Source organism: Microcaecilia unicolor, chromosome 1 (assembly GCF_901765095.1).
Source record: "Microcaecilia unicolor chromosome 1, aMicUni1.1, whole genome shotgun sequence".
NCBI classification, from domain to species: Eukaryota; Metazoa; Chordata; class Amphibia; order Gymnophiona; family Siphonopidae; genus Microcaecilia; species Microcaecilia unicolor.
Genome location: NC_044031.1, coordinates 259,713,107 through 259,727,348, shown reverse-complemented (window position 1 = coordinate 259,727,348; position 14,242 = coordinate 259,713,107). Strand labels below are relative to the sequence as shown.

General features: G+C 42.4%; 1 protein-coding gene across 4 annotated transcripts in view; it reads right to left on the bottom strand.

The window, feature by feature from the left end:
- The window catches only part of RBMS3 (RNA binding motif single stranded interacting protein 3), a 1,285,867-nt gene that overhangs the window by 219,996 nt on the left and 1,051,629 nt on the right, over nucleotides 1-14,242 (bottom strand). For all 4 annotated transcript variants that reach the window (XM_030205863.1, XM_030205882.1, XM_030205872.1 and 1 more), the window contains exon 8: nucleotides 8,638-8,684. In XM_030205863.1, coding sequence (XP_030061723.1) covers nucleotides 8,638-8,684 — 47 coding nt within the window. The remainder of the gene's footprint in view (nucleotides 1-8,637; nucleotides 8,685-14,242) is intronic.

The following is a 14,242-nucleotide window of genomic DNA, read 5'->3' as shown; positions in this document are numbered from 1 at the left end:
TCTCAGAGAACAAGTCCGTTCTCTTGAGGCTAGAGTAGCATACTTGGTGGAGCTGAGGGAGATAGAGAGGTACATAGAGGAGGTCTAAAGGAATGTTGTAGAGAAGTCCCACCTCCAGTCTGGCAGCCCCTATGCTGCCTTAGAGGAGGGAGGTCTTCTAAAAGGAGAGCATCACCCTGGTGCAACTGGAAGTAATCCTGTAGCCAGGACCAGCACACAAAGGGATGCAATATCCTCTTGCACTGAGGATGTGTCTCCAGGAGCTTCTGGCCATGAGGAAAGGGTTAGGACAGCTCTTGTAGTTGGTGGTTTGATTATTAGGCATGTAGATTGCTGGATGGCTGGTGGACATAAGGATTGCTTGGCCACTTGCCTGCCTGTTGCAAAGGTGGCAAATCTCACACATCACCTAGGTAGGATTTTAGATAGTGCTGGGGAGTAGTTAGCTGTTTTGGTACATGTGGGTACCACTGACATAGTAAAATGTGGGAGGGAGGTTCTGGAAGCCAAATTTAGGCTGTTAGGTAGAAAGTTCATATCCAAAACCTCTAGGGTACCATTTTCTGAACTGCTCTCCCTTCCACGTGCATTGCTAAGAGACAGGCAGAGCTCCAGAGTCTCAATGCATGGATGAGGCGATGATGCAGAGAGGAGGGTTTTAGATTTGTAAGGAACTGGGCAACATTCTGGGGAAGGGGGAACCTCTTCTGGAATGGTAGGCTCCACCTTAACCAGGGTGGGACCAGGCTGCTGGCATCAGCATTTAATAAGGAGATAAAGCAGCTTTTAAACTAGAACCTGGAGAAAGGCTGACAGTCATTCAAAAGTACATGAATCCCGATAGCAAGGTTGCAATAGAGACAATAGTTGACGTGGAGGGGCATAATCAAAAGGGGCACCCAAGTTTTCCTGAAGACGTCCTTGCAGGATGTCCCCAGACAGGGTCCATCTTTCGTTTCGATAATACGGTCGGGGACGCCCAAATCGCAAAATGTAGGTCGTCCTTAGAGATGGTCGTCCTTAGAGATGGTCATCCCCGATTTTCGGTGATAATGGAAACCAAGGACGCCCGTCTCAGAAATGACCAAATCCAAGCCATTTGGTCATGGGAGGAGCCAGCATTCGTAGTGCCAAGACACCAACCGGGCACCCTAGGGGGCACTGCAGTGGACTTCAGAAATTACTCCCAGGTGCATAGCTCCCTTACCTTGTGTGCTGAGCCCCCAAAACCCACTCCCCACAACTGTACACCACTACCATAGCCCTAAGGGGTGAAGGGGGCACCTACATGTGTGTACAGTGGGTTTCTGGTGGGTTTTGAAGGGCTCACATTTACCACCACAAGTGTAACAGGTAGGGGGGGATGGGCATGGGTCCGCCTGCCTGAAGTGCACTGCAGTACCCACTAAAACTACTCCAGGGACCTGCATACTGCTGTGATGGAGCTGGGTATGACATTTGAGACTGGCATAGTGACTGGCAAAAAAATATTTTTAAAGTTTTTTGAGGGTGGGAGGGGGTTAGTGACCATTGGGGGAGTAAGGGGGGGGTCATCCCTGATTCCCTCCGGTGGTCATCTGGTCATTTAGGGCATATTTTTGTGGCTTGGTAAAGTCATCCAAGTGTTCGTCAGGGACGCCCTTCTTTTTTCCATTATCGGTCAAGGATGCCCATTTGTTAGGCACGCCCCAGTCCCACCTTCTCTACACCTTCGACATGCCCCGGTGAACTTTGGTCGTCCCCGCGATGGAAAGCAGTTGAGGACACCAAAAATTGGCTTTTGATTATGCCGATTTGGGCGACTCTGTGAGAAGGACGCCCATCTTGCAATTTGTGTCGAAAGATGGGCGTCCTTCTCTTTCGAAAATAAGCCTGCAGGTGTTTTTAAACAAAAAGCAGACAAAAGATTGCAAATTAACACTGTCAACTGCTCACTGTCAACGTCTGAGCAAGATGTAAATAGGAACAACAAACATAGTTTGAAATGTCTATATTCAAATGCCAGAGGTCTAAGAAATAAGATGGGAGAGTTAGAATATATTGCAATAAATGAAAAAAATTAGATATAATAGGCATCTCAGAGACCTGGTGGAAGGAGGATAACCAGTGGGACACTGTCTTAATAGGTTACAAATTATATCGCAGTGATAGGGTGGATTTAATTGTTGGAGAGGTAGCATTGTATTTTAAAGAGGGCCTTGAATCAAATAGATTAAAAATTCTGCAGGAAACAAAACACATCTTGGAATCCTTATGGAATGAAATTCCAGGTATAAAAGGAGAAACGGATTGTGATAGGAGTGTACTACCAACCACCTGGCTAGGATAAACAGATGGATGTAGAAATGTTATCAGATATTAGGACGACTAACAAACTGGGGAACACAATAATAATGGATGATTTTAATTACCCCAATATTGACTGGGTAAATATAACATCAGGGCTTAAGCTAAATGCTAGAGACACCAATATATTCCTATGGGCATCTCTATTGTTTAGTGTGTCTTTGTAAAAGGTGTTGCTGATCCAGTTTGGTCTGTCGGCAGCATTTGATGTAATAGATCATGAGATGATGTTATGGTTATTGGATTAAATCAGGGCAGTAGGTACAGTCCTAGACTGATTTAGGGGATTTCTTTAAGATCTTACCAGAATTTTCCCCTTCTTGGGATTCGGTATGCAGCATTTCTCAGGGACCTCCTCTGTCACCTATGGCCTTTAATGTAGTAATGTCATCTTTCGGAAAATCTTAGATAATCATGTGGTAAAAAATTTAATCTATGCTGATGATATCATATTATTCCCCTGGATGTAGGCCTATCAAATGTTAATAATAAGGCTACATTTGGAATTAAGCTAATGGAAGGTTGGGTAGCTACTCATAAAATTAAATTAAATTTGGACAAAACAAAATTTTTCTTGGCTTCTAATCCAAGACAGAATGTTTCATGTCATACAATTACTATAAACAATATTTATTTTCCAATCAAATCAGAGTTAAAAGTTTTAGGTGTAGTTCTGGATACCGGGTTTTCTTTTGAGAAATATATGACACAACTAACTAAAAAAGTATTTTTTAGTCTGAGAAGGCTAAGCAGGATTAGATGTTGCTTTGAATCCCTACAGTTCGAGTTGGTTGTTCAGGCCTTGATTTTAAGCCAGCTAGATTATTCTAATGTTCTTTTTATTTAATGCATGCAACTAATTTTATATAGGTTGCAAACTTTGCAAAATGTAGCAGTTCATTTGATCTATTCTGCCAAGAAGTATGATAGAGCATCTTCCCTCTTAGTGAGGGCACACTGGCTTCCCATTAAAGCTAGGATATATTTTAAAGCTTGTACAATCATTTTTAAAACATTACATGGTCTTGATCCTAAATATATGCTGTCACTATTTACTCATCCTCATCAGGGTAACACCATAAAACTACAGAATACTTTACTTTTACATCTCTTGACCTCAAAATCGTCTGTCTTCCAGTTCTCATTTGCTTTTATTGGAATAAAATTCTGGAATGAGCTCTTGGGCATTTTAAGATCTTTCAACAGTCTTTTGCTATTTAGTAAAACCCTTTTAACATGGCTATTTGAGAAATTTTGAGATGAATTTACTACTAGATTCTCTTTTATAATGTAATTGATTTTTGTCTTTTTTTTTCTTGAGTTACTTCCCAATTATGCCTGGTTCTTTTTTATGTAAACCACCCACAACTAGCAAGGTGGTTGCAGTATAAAGGCACTGTTTAGTTTAGTTTAGTACAGTAGACTGGGAGCTGAGGGACATGGGTTCAAATCCCATTTTAACTCGTTTATTTTTTTAATTGTGAGCCTTTCAGGGACAGAAAAATATCTTCTGTACCTGAATGTATAAGACACCTGCAAGCCTGAAGGCTAATGAAGTGGTGTATATTCAGGTACAGTAAGTATTTTTCTGTTGCTGGAGGCCTCTCAACAAACAGCTAAAGTGGGATATGAATGTGGGTCCCTTGTTTCTCAGCCCACTGCACAACTATTAGGCTATCCCTCTGCTCTGCATTACTACCTGTGTGAATCCCTATGCTGCCACTGAGACATCTGTATCCCTTGTTTTCCCACATTTATAATTTAGACCAGGACTGCTGAGAGACTGAGCTTTGCCCAGAGCAAGGCAGTAGCCCCTCCAGGATCGCTGCCGCTGCTACTCCCCCAAGGATCATCCCCCCTACCCCTCAATTGCTACTGCTGTCACCTCCCTCTCCTGCTCCTAGGCCGCCGGCGCCGCACTTCCCAGTCTCCACCTACCTATCCTCTGCTCCTTTCTGCCTGCCATCTGACCCTCTTCACTTAAATAATAATTTTAAAAAATCTCTAAAGCAGCAGGCGCAGTGCCTTCTGTGTGGAAGCGGCAGATTGCCTCGGGTGGGCTCCCTCACTGTGTCCCACCCTCACGAAAAGTTACATCAGAGGAGGGAGGGAGGGACACAGTAAGGGAAGGCACACCCGAGGCGATCTGCCGCTTTCGCACAGAAGGCGCTGTGCTGCTGCTTTAGAGATTTTTTTAAATACAGGGGTTCGGACGACAGACAGAAGGGAACTGAGGGTAGGCAGGTGGAGATGGGACTGCGGTGCCAACGGCCTGGGAACAGGAGAGGGCGACAGACTCTGGCCCCGGGCCCTCATGGTGGCCTGGGCCTGAGGAATTTTGCCCCCCTGCCCCCCCTCTTGGCGGCCCTGACTTAGACATTCAGGGGTCCTTTTACTAACCTGTGGTAAAAGGGGCCCTGCTGTAGTGTCAGTTCATGTTTTTGATGCGAGCTGAGGCCCCCTTTTACTGCACTGGGTAAAAGGCTGTCTTTTTCAGGAAAAGAAATGGCCATTCAGTAAGTGAAACACTTGCCTTGCGGCCATTTCGGGGGGTGGTGGTAAAGGCTCCCACACTAACCCATACCGCTGGGTAAGCACCAGCTCTATAAAATTGAAAATATTTTTGTAGCACTGGAAATGGCACATCCTAGGGGTGGGAACTACCACCGGGTTCCAGTGGTAGTTCCGGATTGGCGCTCGGCAAGCCTATTGCTGCGCACCAAGCCTTTAGTAAAAGGGCCCCTTCAGTTTGTAAAATGGATGTTCATAGTGAACGTTTCTAGTACATGGACATCCGTCTCAGATGTATTTTAGAACAGGCTGCATCCTGTGAGATGAATGTCCATTTGTGATGTTCTTAGAGAGACATCTGTATTCTAAGTTGGACATCCTTTCTAACATGCCGCTCTATATGTTCTGCTACCAACGCAAGATCAACAGCTAATCAAATCTCAGTTGGATTTGGGACGTTTTGAAGACACAACAATAAAATGAAAGCAGTCAGTAATGGTAGGCAGAATTTGCATGGAGACCTAAAGGGAAAGCAGATTTTAAAATGCTACAGATACATGGTTGTAAAATAGTAAGAAAAAAAAATCAAGGATTATTTAAAACTTTTCCCTCCCATTCTGTTTTGAGGCAGATATTTCAGGGTATTTGAATCTTCCTGAATATGAATTGTCATAAAAGGGGATATTTGAGAGATAATTTTATGTTAAACTGTACCTGCTGTACACTGCCTTGGGTGAATCTATTCATTAAAGCAATTAATAAATCTCAATGAATAAATAAATAAGATGTTTATTAAGATATTTGTCAGAGTTCAAAATAAGATATTTCAAGAATGAAAGAAGTGAAGCCACTACATGCACACCATTAACCCCTTCTGCACTGGCCAAGAATCTGCCCACCAGAGAGTGTCATTTTCATACTGTACCAGGGAATAACTGTACTCCTACCGAGGTCTGCAATATCTCCATAGAGTTATTTCCAGGGACCATCTGCCTCCTTTTTTTTTTCCCTGAAAGGTTGATCCATATCTAGCTTGCAAAGATTTGTAGTTCTGCTACTATTATGGAAATAATTTAATACTACAAATCCATGTATGCAGTGGAGTAAAAAAAAAATAGGGCTGATCAATCTGAAAAATGGAACCAGGTGACACTCTGAGGGTAATATTCAGCCTTTGGCAGTCAGGTTTTTTTTTTTCTAAATGCCAGTCACCACAGTTTTGTATATATCTGAATATTCAGCACTGGTGCTGAATATCTGAGTATAAAAGTCACTGACACTTATCTTGGTTCTGGCGAAATTCAGACCAGAACCTTGAAAACTACTAGGGATGGGTGGGCCAAAACTTTTTGTTTCATTTTGCTTCCTGTGTCATGTGCAGCATTTTGCTTTGACTTCATTTTCATTTCAGAAGCAATGTCATTAAGAGCGTGTACTCTCTGCAAACAGTCTACACTTTTAGAAAGAGTATACCTTCCTTGCAAATGGGACCAAATTCTATATAAGGCACCAAAAATTCAGCACCTAAAAAAATGAGCACTATAAGTTATTCTACAAACAGCGCTCCGAGTTGGGTCCCGTTTATAGTCTAGCTCTAAGCACCGGGGTCTGCGCCTAACTTTTAGGCATGAGGATTTCCACCAACTCAAACCTGGTATAAATCCTCACACTTAAATTTGTCCATGGATCTGACGTATTCTGTAACACTGCATGCAAATTTTTGGAACACCCATGACCTGCCCATGCCTCTCCCATGTCCCACCCCCTCTTGACAGACTAGCACCTAGTTAGATGTGTGCATAAATTCTAATTGTTGCAATTAGCACCAATAATTGATCATTAGCACCCAATTATTCAGTTAAATTCTGCATGCAAATTGAGTGTACGCCCAAATGTGCATACACAATTTTGAGCGTGATATATAGAATCCAGGGGATAGTGTGTGCACATGCGCTGATGGTTTCTGCATGCAATCACTATTTGGAAAAAGGATGCACTAGACACAAAATAAATAATGTGCCATCTTTGCAAATAGTGCACACTATAATTGGACACTAAAATAAAATACATTAGATATTTCATTGACATTTCCTTTGTCACTGTAATACACAAAGTAGCAGAGGAAATAAGCAAACCAAAGTAGGAAGGAGTCCAAAAGAAACTTTAATTCAACAACACTTGAGGGTGTAACAAGCAAAGCACCTGACGTGTTCGCATTTTGCCCACTAATAGAGCTGCAGCAGGGGAGCTCAATACTGTTAAAATGAGATAAATATTAATAATATGCTAGCAAAAATATAGGCACCATATTAAAGCATATTTAACTAAATAACAGAAAATCAGAACTAAAAGTAACTCAATCAAAACCACAGGCGTTACAAAGTCAGTAAAAAAATCATAATTTATAAATATTGTAATTCATAAAAACAACATAGAAGACAGGTAAAATACCAACTCATATACAAAATCACAACTACAAACCACAAAGGCACTAGATTGGAGATGGTTCATTCAAATGGCTCTTAAAAACATGATTAGTTCTGATTTAGATCAGTTCAGCATTTTTTTGGATACGTCACCATTGCATAAATTAGTCCATGCATTAACTGTCAGCAAACTTGACTATGGGAACTCCATATTTAATGGTTTATCCAAATATGTGGTTATTCGTTTACAGACAACTTAAAAGAGCAGCTGACCTTTAAAATAAATGCTGACCGCACAGGCTCAGTGTTGCCCTCTATATTGCCCTGCTCTAGGGTTACCATATGGCTCCAGAAAAAGAAGGACGGATTGAGCCAGCCGGGTTTTACTTCCATTGCTTTCCATTGCTTTCAATGGAAGTAAAACCCGGCTAGCTCAATCCATCCTCCTTTTTCTGGAGCCATATGGTAACCCTACCTGCTCTATCAATCTATATACATAGTTACATAGGGCTCCTTTTACAAAGCAGCGGTGCCAGTAACGCTGCTTTGCCACGTGCCAATCCAGCACTGAAAATACAGAGGTTTTTTGTATTTTTTAGCACCGGGGGCTTACCGTGGTAATCGGGCAGCCCCACGTGCTGCCCGGTTACCGCCGGGTTAGCATGGGAGCCCTTACCGCCTTCTAAATAGGTGGTGGCAAGGGCTCCCCCAGGGAAAATGGTCGCACGACAAGTGTTCACCTCACCACATGGCCATTTCCTTTTTGTAAAAAAAACAAACAAACCCCCCCCCCCCTTTCACTGAGTAGCAGTATAAGGGGGCCTCAACGTGCCGCAAATCCACGTGCCGACACCATCACAAGGCACCTTTTATCACCGCTTGGTAAAAGGGGCCCATAGTAACATAGATGATGGCAGATAAAAACCTGTATGGTCCATTCAGTCTGCCCAACAAGATAAACTTACACTATCTACATATACATACAGACAAACAATGTACATAAAACACACTTCTAACAAGTAGTGAATGATATAGGGAAGTGTCTTTCAAGTTTCTCCAGGAGTATTCACTATTGAGGTGTATTGTCGGGCTCTTCACAATGAATATGCATGAGACAGATTTGAGCACAGTAGAGGGAGTACAGATTTTCCCCCGTGTATATCTATTCTGGATATTCTGAAAGACAAACTGGCTAATGGATCCTCCAGTACTAGCCTAAGAAACACTGATATAGAGGATATAATGCAGAGGATAATGAAAATAATCCTTCCAATTTTATAATAAAGCTGGCTTATTCAACAAGAATGAACATTGTTAAGAAAAGTAAGAACACAAAATTGGAGAATTTACTTACCCATTCTGCATAGCAGCTGTGGGGTCATACGTCAAAGTCATGCCAGCCTACATGCAGTGTGAAAAGAAAAAAAAATGAAATATTGAAGCAATGAAAAAAGAGCTTATTCAATATATTAGATATTCCTAAATCTGAAATCAGAACAATGTTCATAACAATCACATAAGTATTCTAGTGTTTTAAATGCATGCCTTTCCCCAAAGATGAAGTCCACAGGAAAATATCAAATTTGCAAGTGTTCGAAGCAATCCAAATATGCAAATGTATGAAAATATATCTCATTAATTTGCTTTGCTTTCAAATGTGTTGATTCTTGCCACTAACAGTGCACCTCAGTGTTTTCTGGGAAAACGCCACAACTCATGCAAAGAACTGCTGAAAGTGATGTGTCTGAGAAACTCAGCATTGTTGGAAAAAAACTCTTCTCCCTTTTCTGTTGCATTCAATCTGATAGACTGCATGTCTTCTATTAACCAAAAATCCCAGCTTCCTCTGCATTAAGCTATTCACTTTAATTCACAGAATATAAACTGTACTGTAGAGAAGAAAAGTATTTTCCATACATGTTATTGTCCTTGCAGTGTTATACGAAACCTTTCTCCTATTCTTCAGGACTGCTAGGTAAGCAGAGTTTTTAAATGAGTGCAGCATCATGAACAATAGTCCCATTTCTTTCTAGCAGTATAATTTCTGACATTTTACAGCAGCAGTTTCCACAAAAAAAAAAAAAAAAAATATATATATATATATATATATATATAAAGAATAGATATTCAAAGTGATTTAAATAGCCAGGAGAGGCTCCAGGCCATTTAAATCGCTTTTGGAGCACTTAGGGGACCTTTTCCTAAGCCACACAGGCGCCTACATGTGCCTAATGTGTGCCAATTTGGAAATACCACCCGGTACCACGTGGCTCAGAAGGTAATTTCATTTTTTAAGAGCGTCCACTACGCGTGCTGGAAACTTTACGGTGCGTGTTGCTAATCGGGTGGTAATCGGCAGTGTACGCAACTGATGATTACCTCCTGGTTAACGCATGAGACTTTACCGCTAGGTCAATGGATGGTGGTAAGGTCTCAGGCCCAAAATGGACACGTGGCAAGTTTTATTTTACAAGTCCATTTTCGGCCCCCCAAAAAGAGGCCTTCTTCGCAAATGCACTAAAAAATGGACCTGTGCGCTTCCAATACATGCATCTACACCAGCACAGGCCATTTTTCAGCGCACCTTAGTACAAGGACTCCTTAGCCGGATAATTTGTGGGCAGTCCTGGGACTGAGTTAGGCCAGAGCAGCAACTTAGCAGGTTAGCGTTGATTTTCAGTCCACTAACCAGATGAACAACCACATAAAGTTAGGGGGAAAAAAAGGCTGTCCTAAATTTATGTGGAGAGTTAACCAGGTACTGGCATGAATATCAGCCACTGTCTGGTTATCTTTCTGAGTCCTGGCTAATGTGTTGCCATTCCTCTCCCTCATCCCTTCCACACCCAGAAGCAGAGAATCACAGCTCCATTCTGATCCCACTCCCTCCGAACCCCCTTGGAAGAAACTCCCCCTTTCTGTTTCCCCTCCCTCCCTCCCACACTCTGGAAGCAGAGAATCATAGCCCCAATTCTCTCTCCCTCCCATCCCTCTGGAAACCAGACCTCCTTCTGATCCCTTTCCCTCCCTGCCTTCTCATACCCCCCCCCCCCCCCACTCCCTGAGGGTTAGAAAGGCCAACTGGGCCCACCCCCTCACTCCTCCCAGCCCTGTAGGCCTCCCTGAGCCTATTTGGACATATTCTGGTGGCCAGTGGGATCTAAAGGGCAGGAGCAATGCACTCTCATTCCTGCCCATGTGGGCTGGTTAGTTAAAATGGCTGCTGTGACCTCTAGATTTTGAAGTGGTCCTCCATGGTCAGTACTGCAAGACAATAATAACTATAAAAGCAATTTGCTACTACTACTACTTAACATTTCTAAAGCGCTACTAGGGTTATGCAGCGCTGTATAATTTAACATAGAAGGACAGTCCCTGCTCGAAGAGCTTACAATCTAAAGGACACGTGAACAGTCAGTCTGATAGGGGCAGTCAAATTGGGGCAGTCTGGATTTCCTGAAAGAGTTAGGTGCCGAACACAGCATTGAAGAGGTGGGCTTTAAGCAAAGACTTGAAGATGGGCAGGGAGGGGGCTTGGCGTAAAAGCTCGGGAAGGTTGTTCCAAGCATAGGGTGAGGCGAGGCAGAATGAGCGGAGCCTGGAGTTGGCGGTGGTGGAGAAGGGTAATGAGAGGAGGGATTTGTCCTGTGAACAGAGGTTTCGGGTGGGAATGTAAGGGGAGATGAGGGTAGAGAGGTAGTGAGGGGCAGCAGACTGAGTGCATTTGTAGGTAAGAAGGAGAAGCTTGAACTGAATGCGGTATCTGATTGGAAGTCAGTGAAGTGACCTGAGGAGAGGGGTGATATGAGTATATCTGTTCTGGCGGAATATAAGACGTGCAGCAGAGTTCTGAACAGATTGAAGGGGGGATAGGTGGCTAAGTGGGAGGCCGGTGAGGAGTAAGTTGCAGTAGTCAAGGCGAGAGGTAATGAGAGTGTGGACGAGAGTTCGGGTGGTGTGTTCAGAGAGGAAAGGGCGAATTTTGCTGATGTTAAAGAGGAAGAAGCGACAGGTCTTGGCTATCTGCTGGATATGCGCAGAGAAGGAGAGGGAGGAGTCAAAGATGACTCCGAGGTTGCGGGCAGATGAGACAGGGAGGATGAGGGTGTTATCAACTGAGATAGAAAGTGGAGGAAGAGGAGAAGCGGGTTTTGGTGGTGTTAGTGATATTCCCATCATAACATCAGCTTTGCTGATAACAAAGAAGGAAAAGTTGTGTGGCCTTAGAAGGATATTTAATCTGATTTAGATTTTTTTAAAAATCACAGATCTCATGGCAGATTTGTCCAACTTTTTTTTTTTATTGGGGGCCACATTTAATATTTTTTAACATTCAGAGTGCCAAGACATGCCTCAATCTTCACCCAGTCTCTCTCATATGTACCTCTGCCTTCACCCATTCTCTCTATCTCTCTCATATGTCCCCCCCTCCCCCCCCCCCACCCCTTTACAGATAGGGCCTAAATCAGAATTGCCAAGTACTGGTGACCTCTTTCAAATTATACTAGATTATTTTTTTTAATATCTATGTACACAAAAAAAGATCAAAGTGCTGAACAGACAACTAATGACAGAAAAAAATAACAGATAACTATTCTTACAATTTCTTTAGCACTAATGCAGACTTATCTCTCATATGTGCCCCCCCCCCCCCCACCTTCACTCATTCTCTCTCTGTCTTCACTGTACGGAATGGGGGGGATCTGAATAAAATAAACAATCCTCTGTTGTTGTTTGGACTCCTGGTGCCTCACCTGGCTTCAGCTGCAAATTCTTCCAGTGGGATCCCTGCTTCCTGTCTGCGACCCTTCTAACCACAAGCTTAAGCCACACAGCACTGGAAGTTCAGGCTGGTCTCATGGTATCAAGCTTTCTGATACTTGAAACCATGGGACCAACCCGAACTTCTGGTGCTTTACCAGATGGTTCCAGAAAAAGGAGGACACATTGATCCAGTCCGGGTTTTGCTCAATCTGCCCTCCTTTTCCTGGAGCCATATGCTAACCCTATGAGTGGCTAAAGTTCACGGTTAGACGAATCATGACAGGAAAACAAGGATCCTGCCAGAGGAATCTGTGTTTCCACTGAGCTTCCACAGGCCAGAAAAATGATGCTGGCAGGCCGTGTTTTGGCCTGCAGACCACAGATTGGACAAGCCTGTTTTACGACGTGCAATATGCAGATTGCAACCTCAACCTTATTTGCATGCTAATGAGGTGAAAGGTTTGGAAGAACTGAGCAAGTACCATGGAGGTTTTGTAACATCATATGCAGAAATTTAGGCTGGGTCCAAAATACTACCCATATGATGATCTAGATCTAGAGTTCATCACTTTTGCAGGTTATAGTGAGTGCCACAAGAAAAAGTAACTTTACAATGATTTTTAGTTACATCCTGTTACCCAGGTGTATGCCTCCACTGAGTCAGATGTGGAAGTGACATGGAGAGGCTAAAAAGACTGTTTTCTATGAACTTGTTTTATCTTTCCAAAAATCAGTTTTTAGTCAGTGGTGCTGACCAAAGCAGTGGAAGCTCCCAGGAATCTATGGATTGGCTACAACCACCTATTGGCGGCAGCCCCCTGGGAAACTTGTGGCAGCTCTAGGAAAAGCAAAGGACCCACCATGTGGAAAGACATATACATCCAGTAAATGCTCTTCTGTGGGTAGCCTCAGCTGTAAAGCAACTGGTATTGTTTTGCAAATGGTTTCTATCTTTTTTAGTGAAATAAACAATGTAGCAACTTCCTAGGTATTTATTCTCAGGGAGATTCAATGGCAGCCTTAAATCATTATTTATGCGTGTATTTATTGGGGGGGGGGGGGGGGGGGGGTTAACCCAAAACTAAAGAGAGACATCAACATGCTTCTTTTTGTTGTTTCTTTATGTCTCATTTTAAATGCAAAAGATGTGTATTTAATAGGGGAGCTGCTCTTACAAGTTCTTGCTGAAGGAATGATAAAGACAAGCATAAACAAAGGATTCACTTCAAAGAACTCAAACAAAATAAAACATGGAAAATAAAATAAGATGATACCTTTTTTATTGGACATAACTTAATACATTTCTTGATTAGCTTTCGAAGGTTGCCCTTCTTCGTCAGATCGGAAATAAGCAAATGTGCTAGCTGACAGTGTATATAAGTGAAAACATTCAAGCATTACTATGACAGTCTGACAGGGTAGGAGGATGGGAGTGGGTAGGAGGTATGCATGGGGACATCAAAGCATATCATTGATATTCACCTATCCACACCCATCCTGTTAGAATATCAATGATATGCTTTGATGTCCCCAAGCATACCTCTGACCCACCCCCATCCTCCCACCCTGTCAGACTGTCATAGTAATGCTTGAATGTTTTCACTTGTATACACTGTCAGCTAGCACATTTGCTTATTTCTGATCTGAGGAAGAAGGGCAACCTTCCAAAGCTAATCAAGAAATGTATTAAGTTATGTCCATTAAAAAAGGTATCATCTTATTTTATTTTCCATGTTTTATTTTGTTTGATTTCTATTGATAACCTTAAGAGTGGACTAACACGGCTACCACACTCCTCTACTTCAAAGAACTGAAAGCAGTGTATATTCCCTGCACAGACTGAATTTATATCCTAGAAAGATCTTAATTGGACAAACAAATTGGAAGGCTTGGATTTTTTCTGCCATGCAAATCTTCTCTGTGAGGGACCTGAGTGCTACTTCAGCAGAACTAGATCCTAACTATCTTATAATTTTTTACTTTCAGCTATCTTATCTTTTAAGTTTTTCTCTCATTCAATACATTGTAAATTATTGTTGTTGCCTAGGTTAGATATACTTCTTTTAATTAGTACTTGAAGAATACAAATCTGTAAACAGGTAACGTTCTCAATTGGTTCAAGGGATTCCTAACCACACGATCATACCAAATGACATCTAACTCGACTACTTCAGCCACATGGATACCTGAATGCG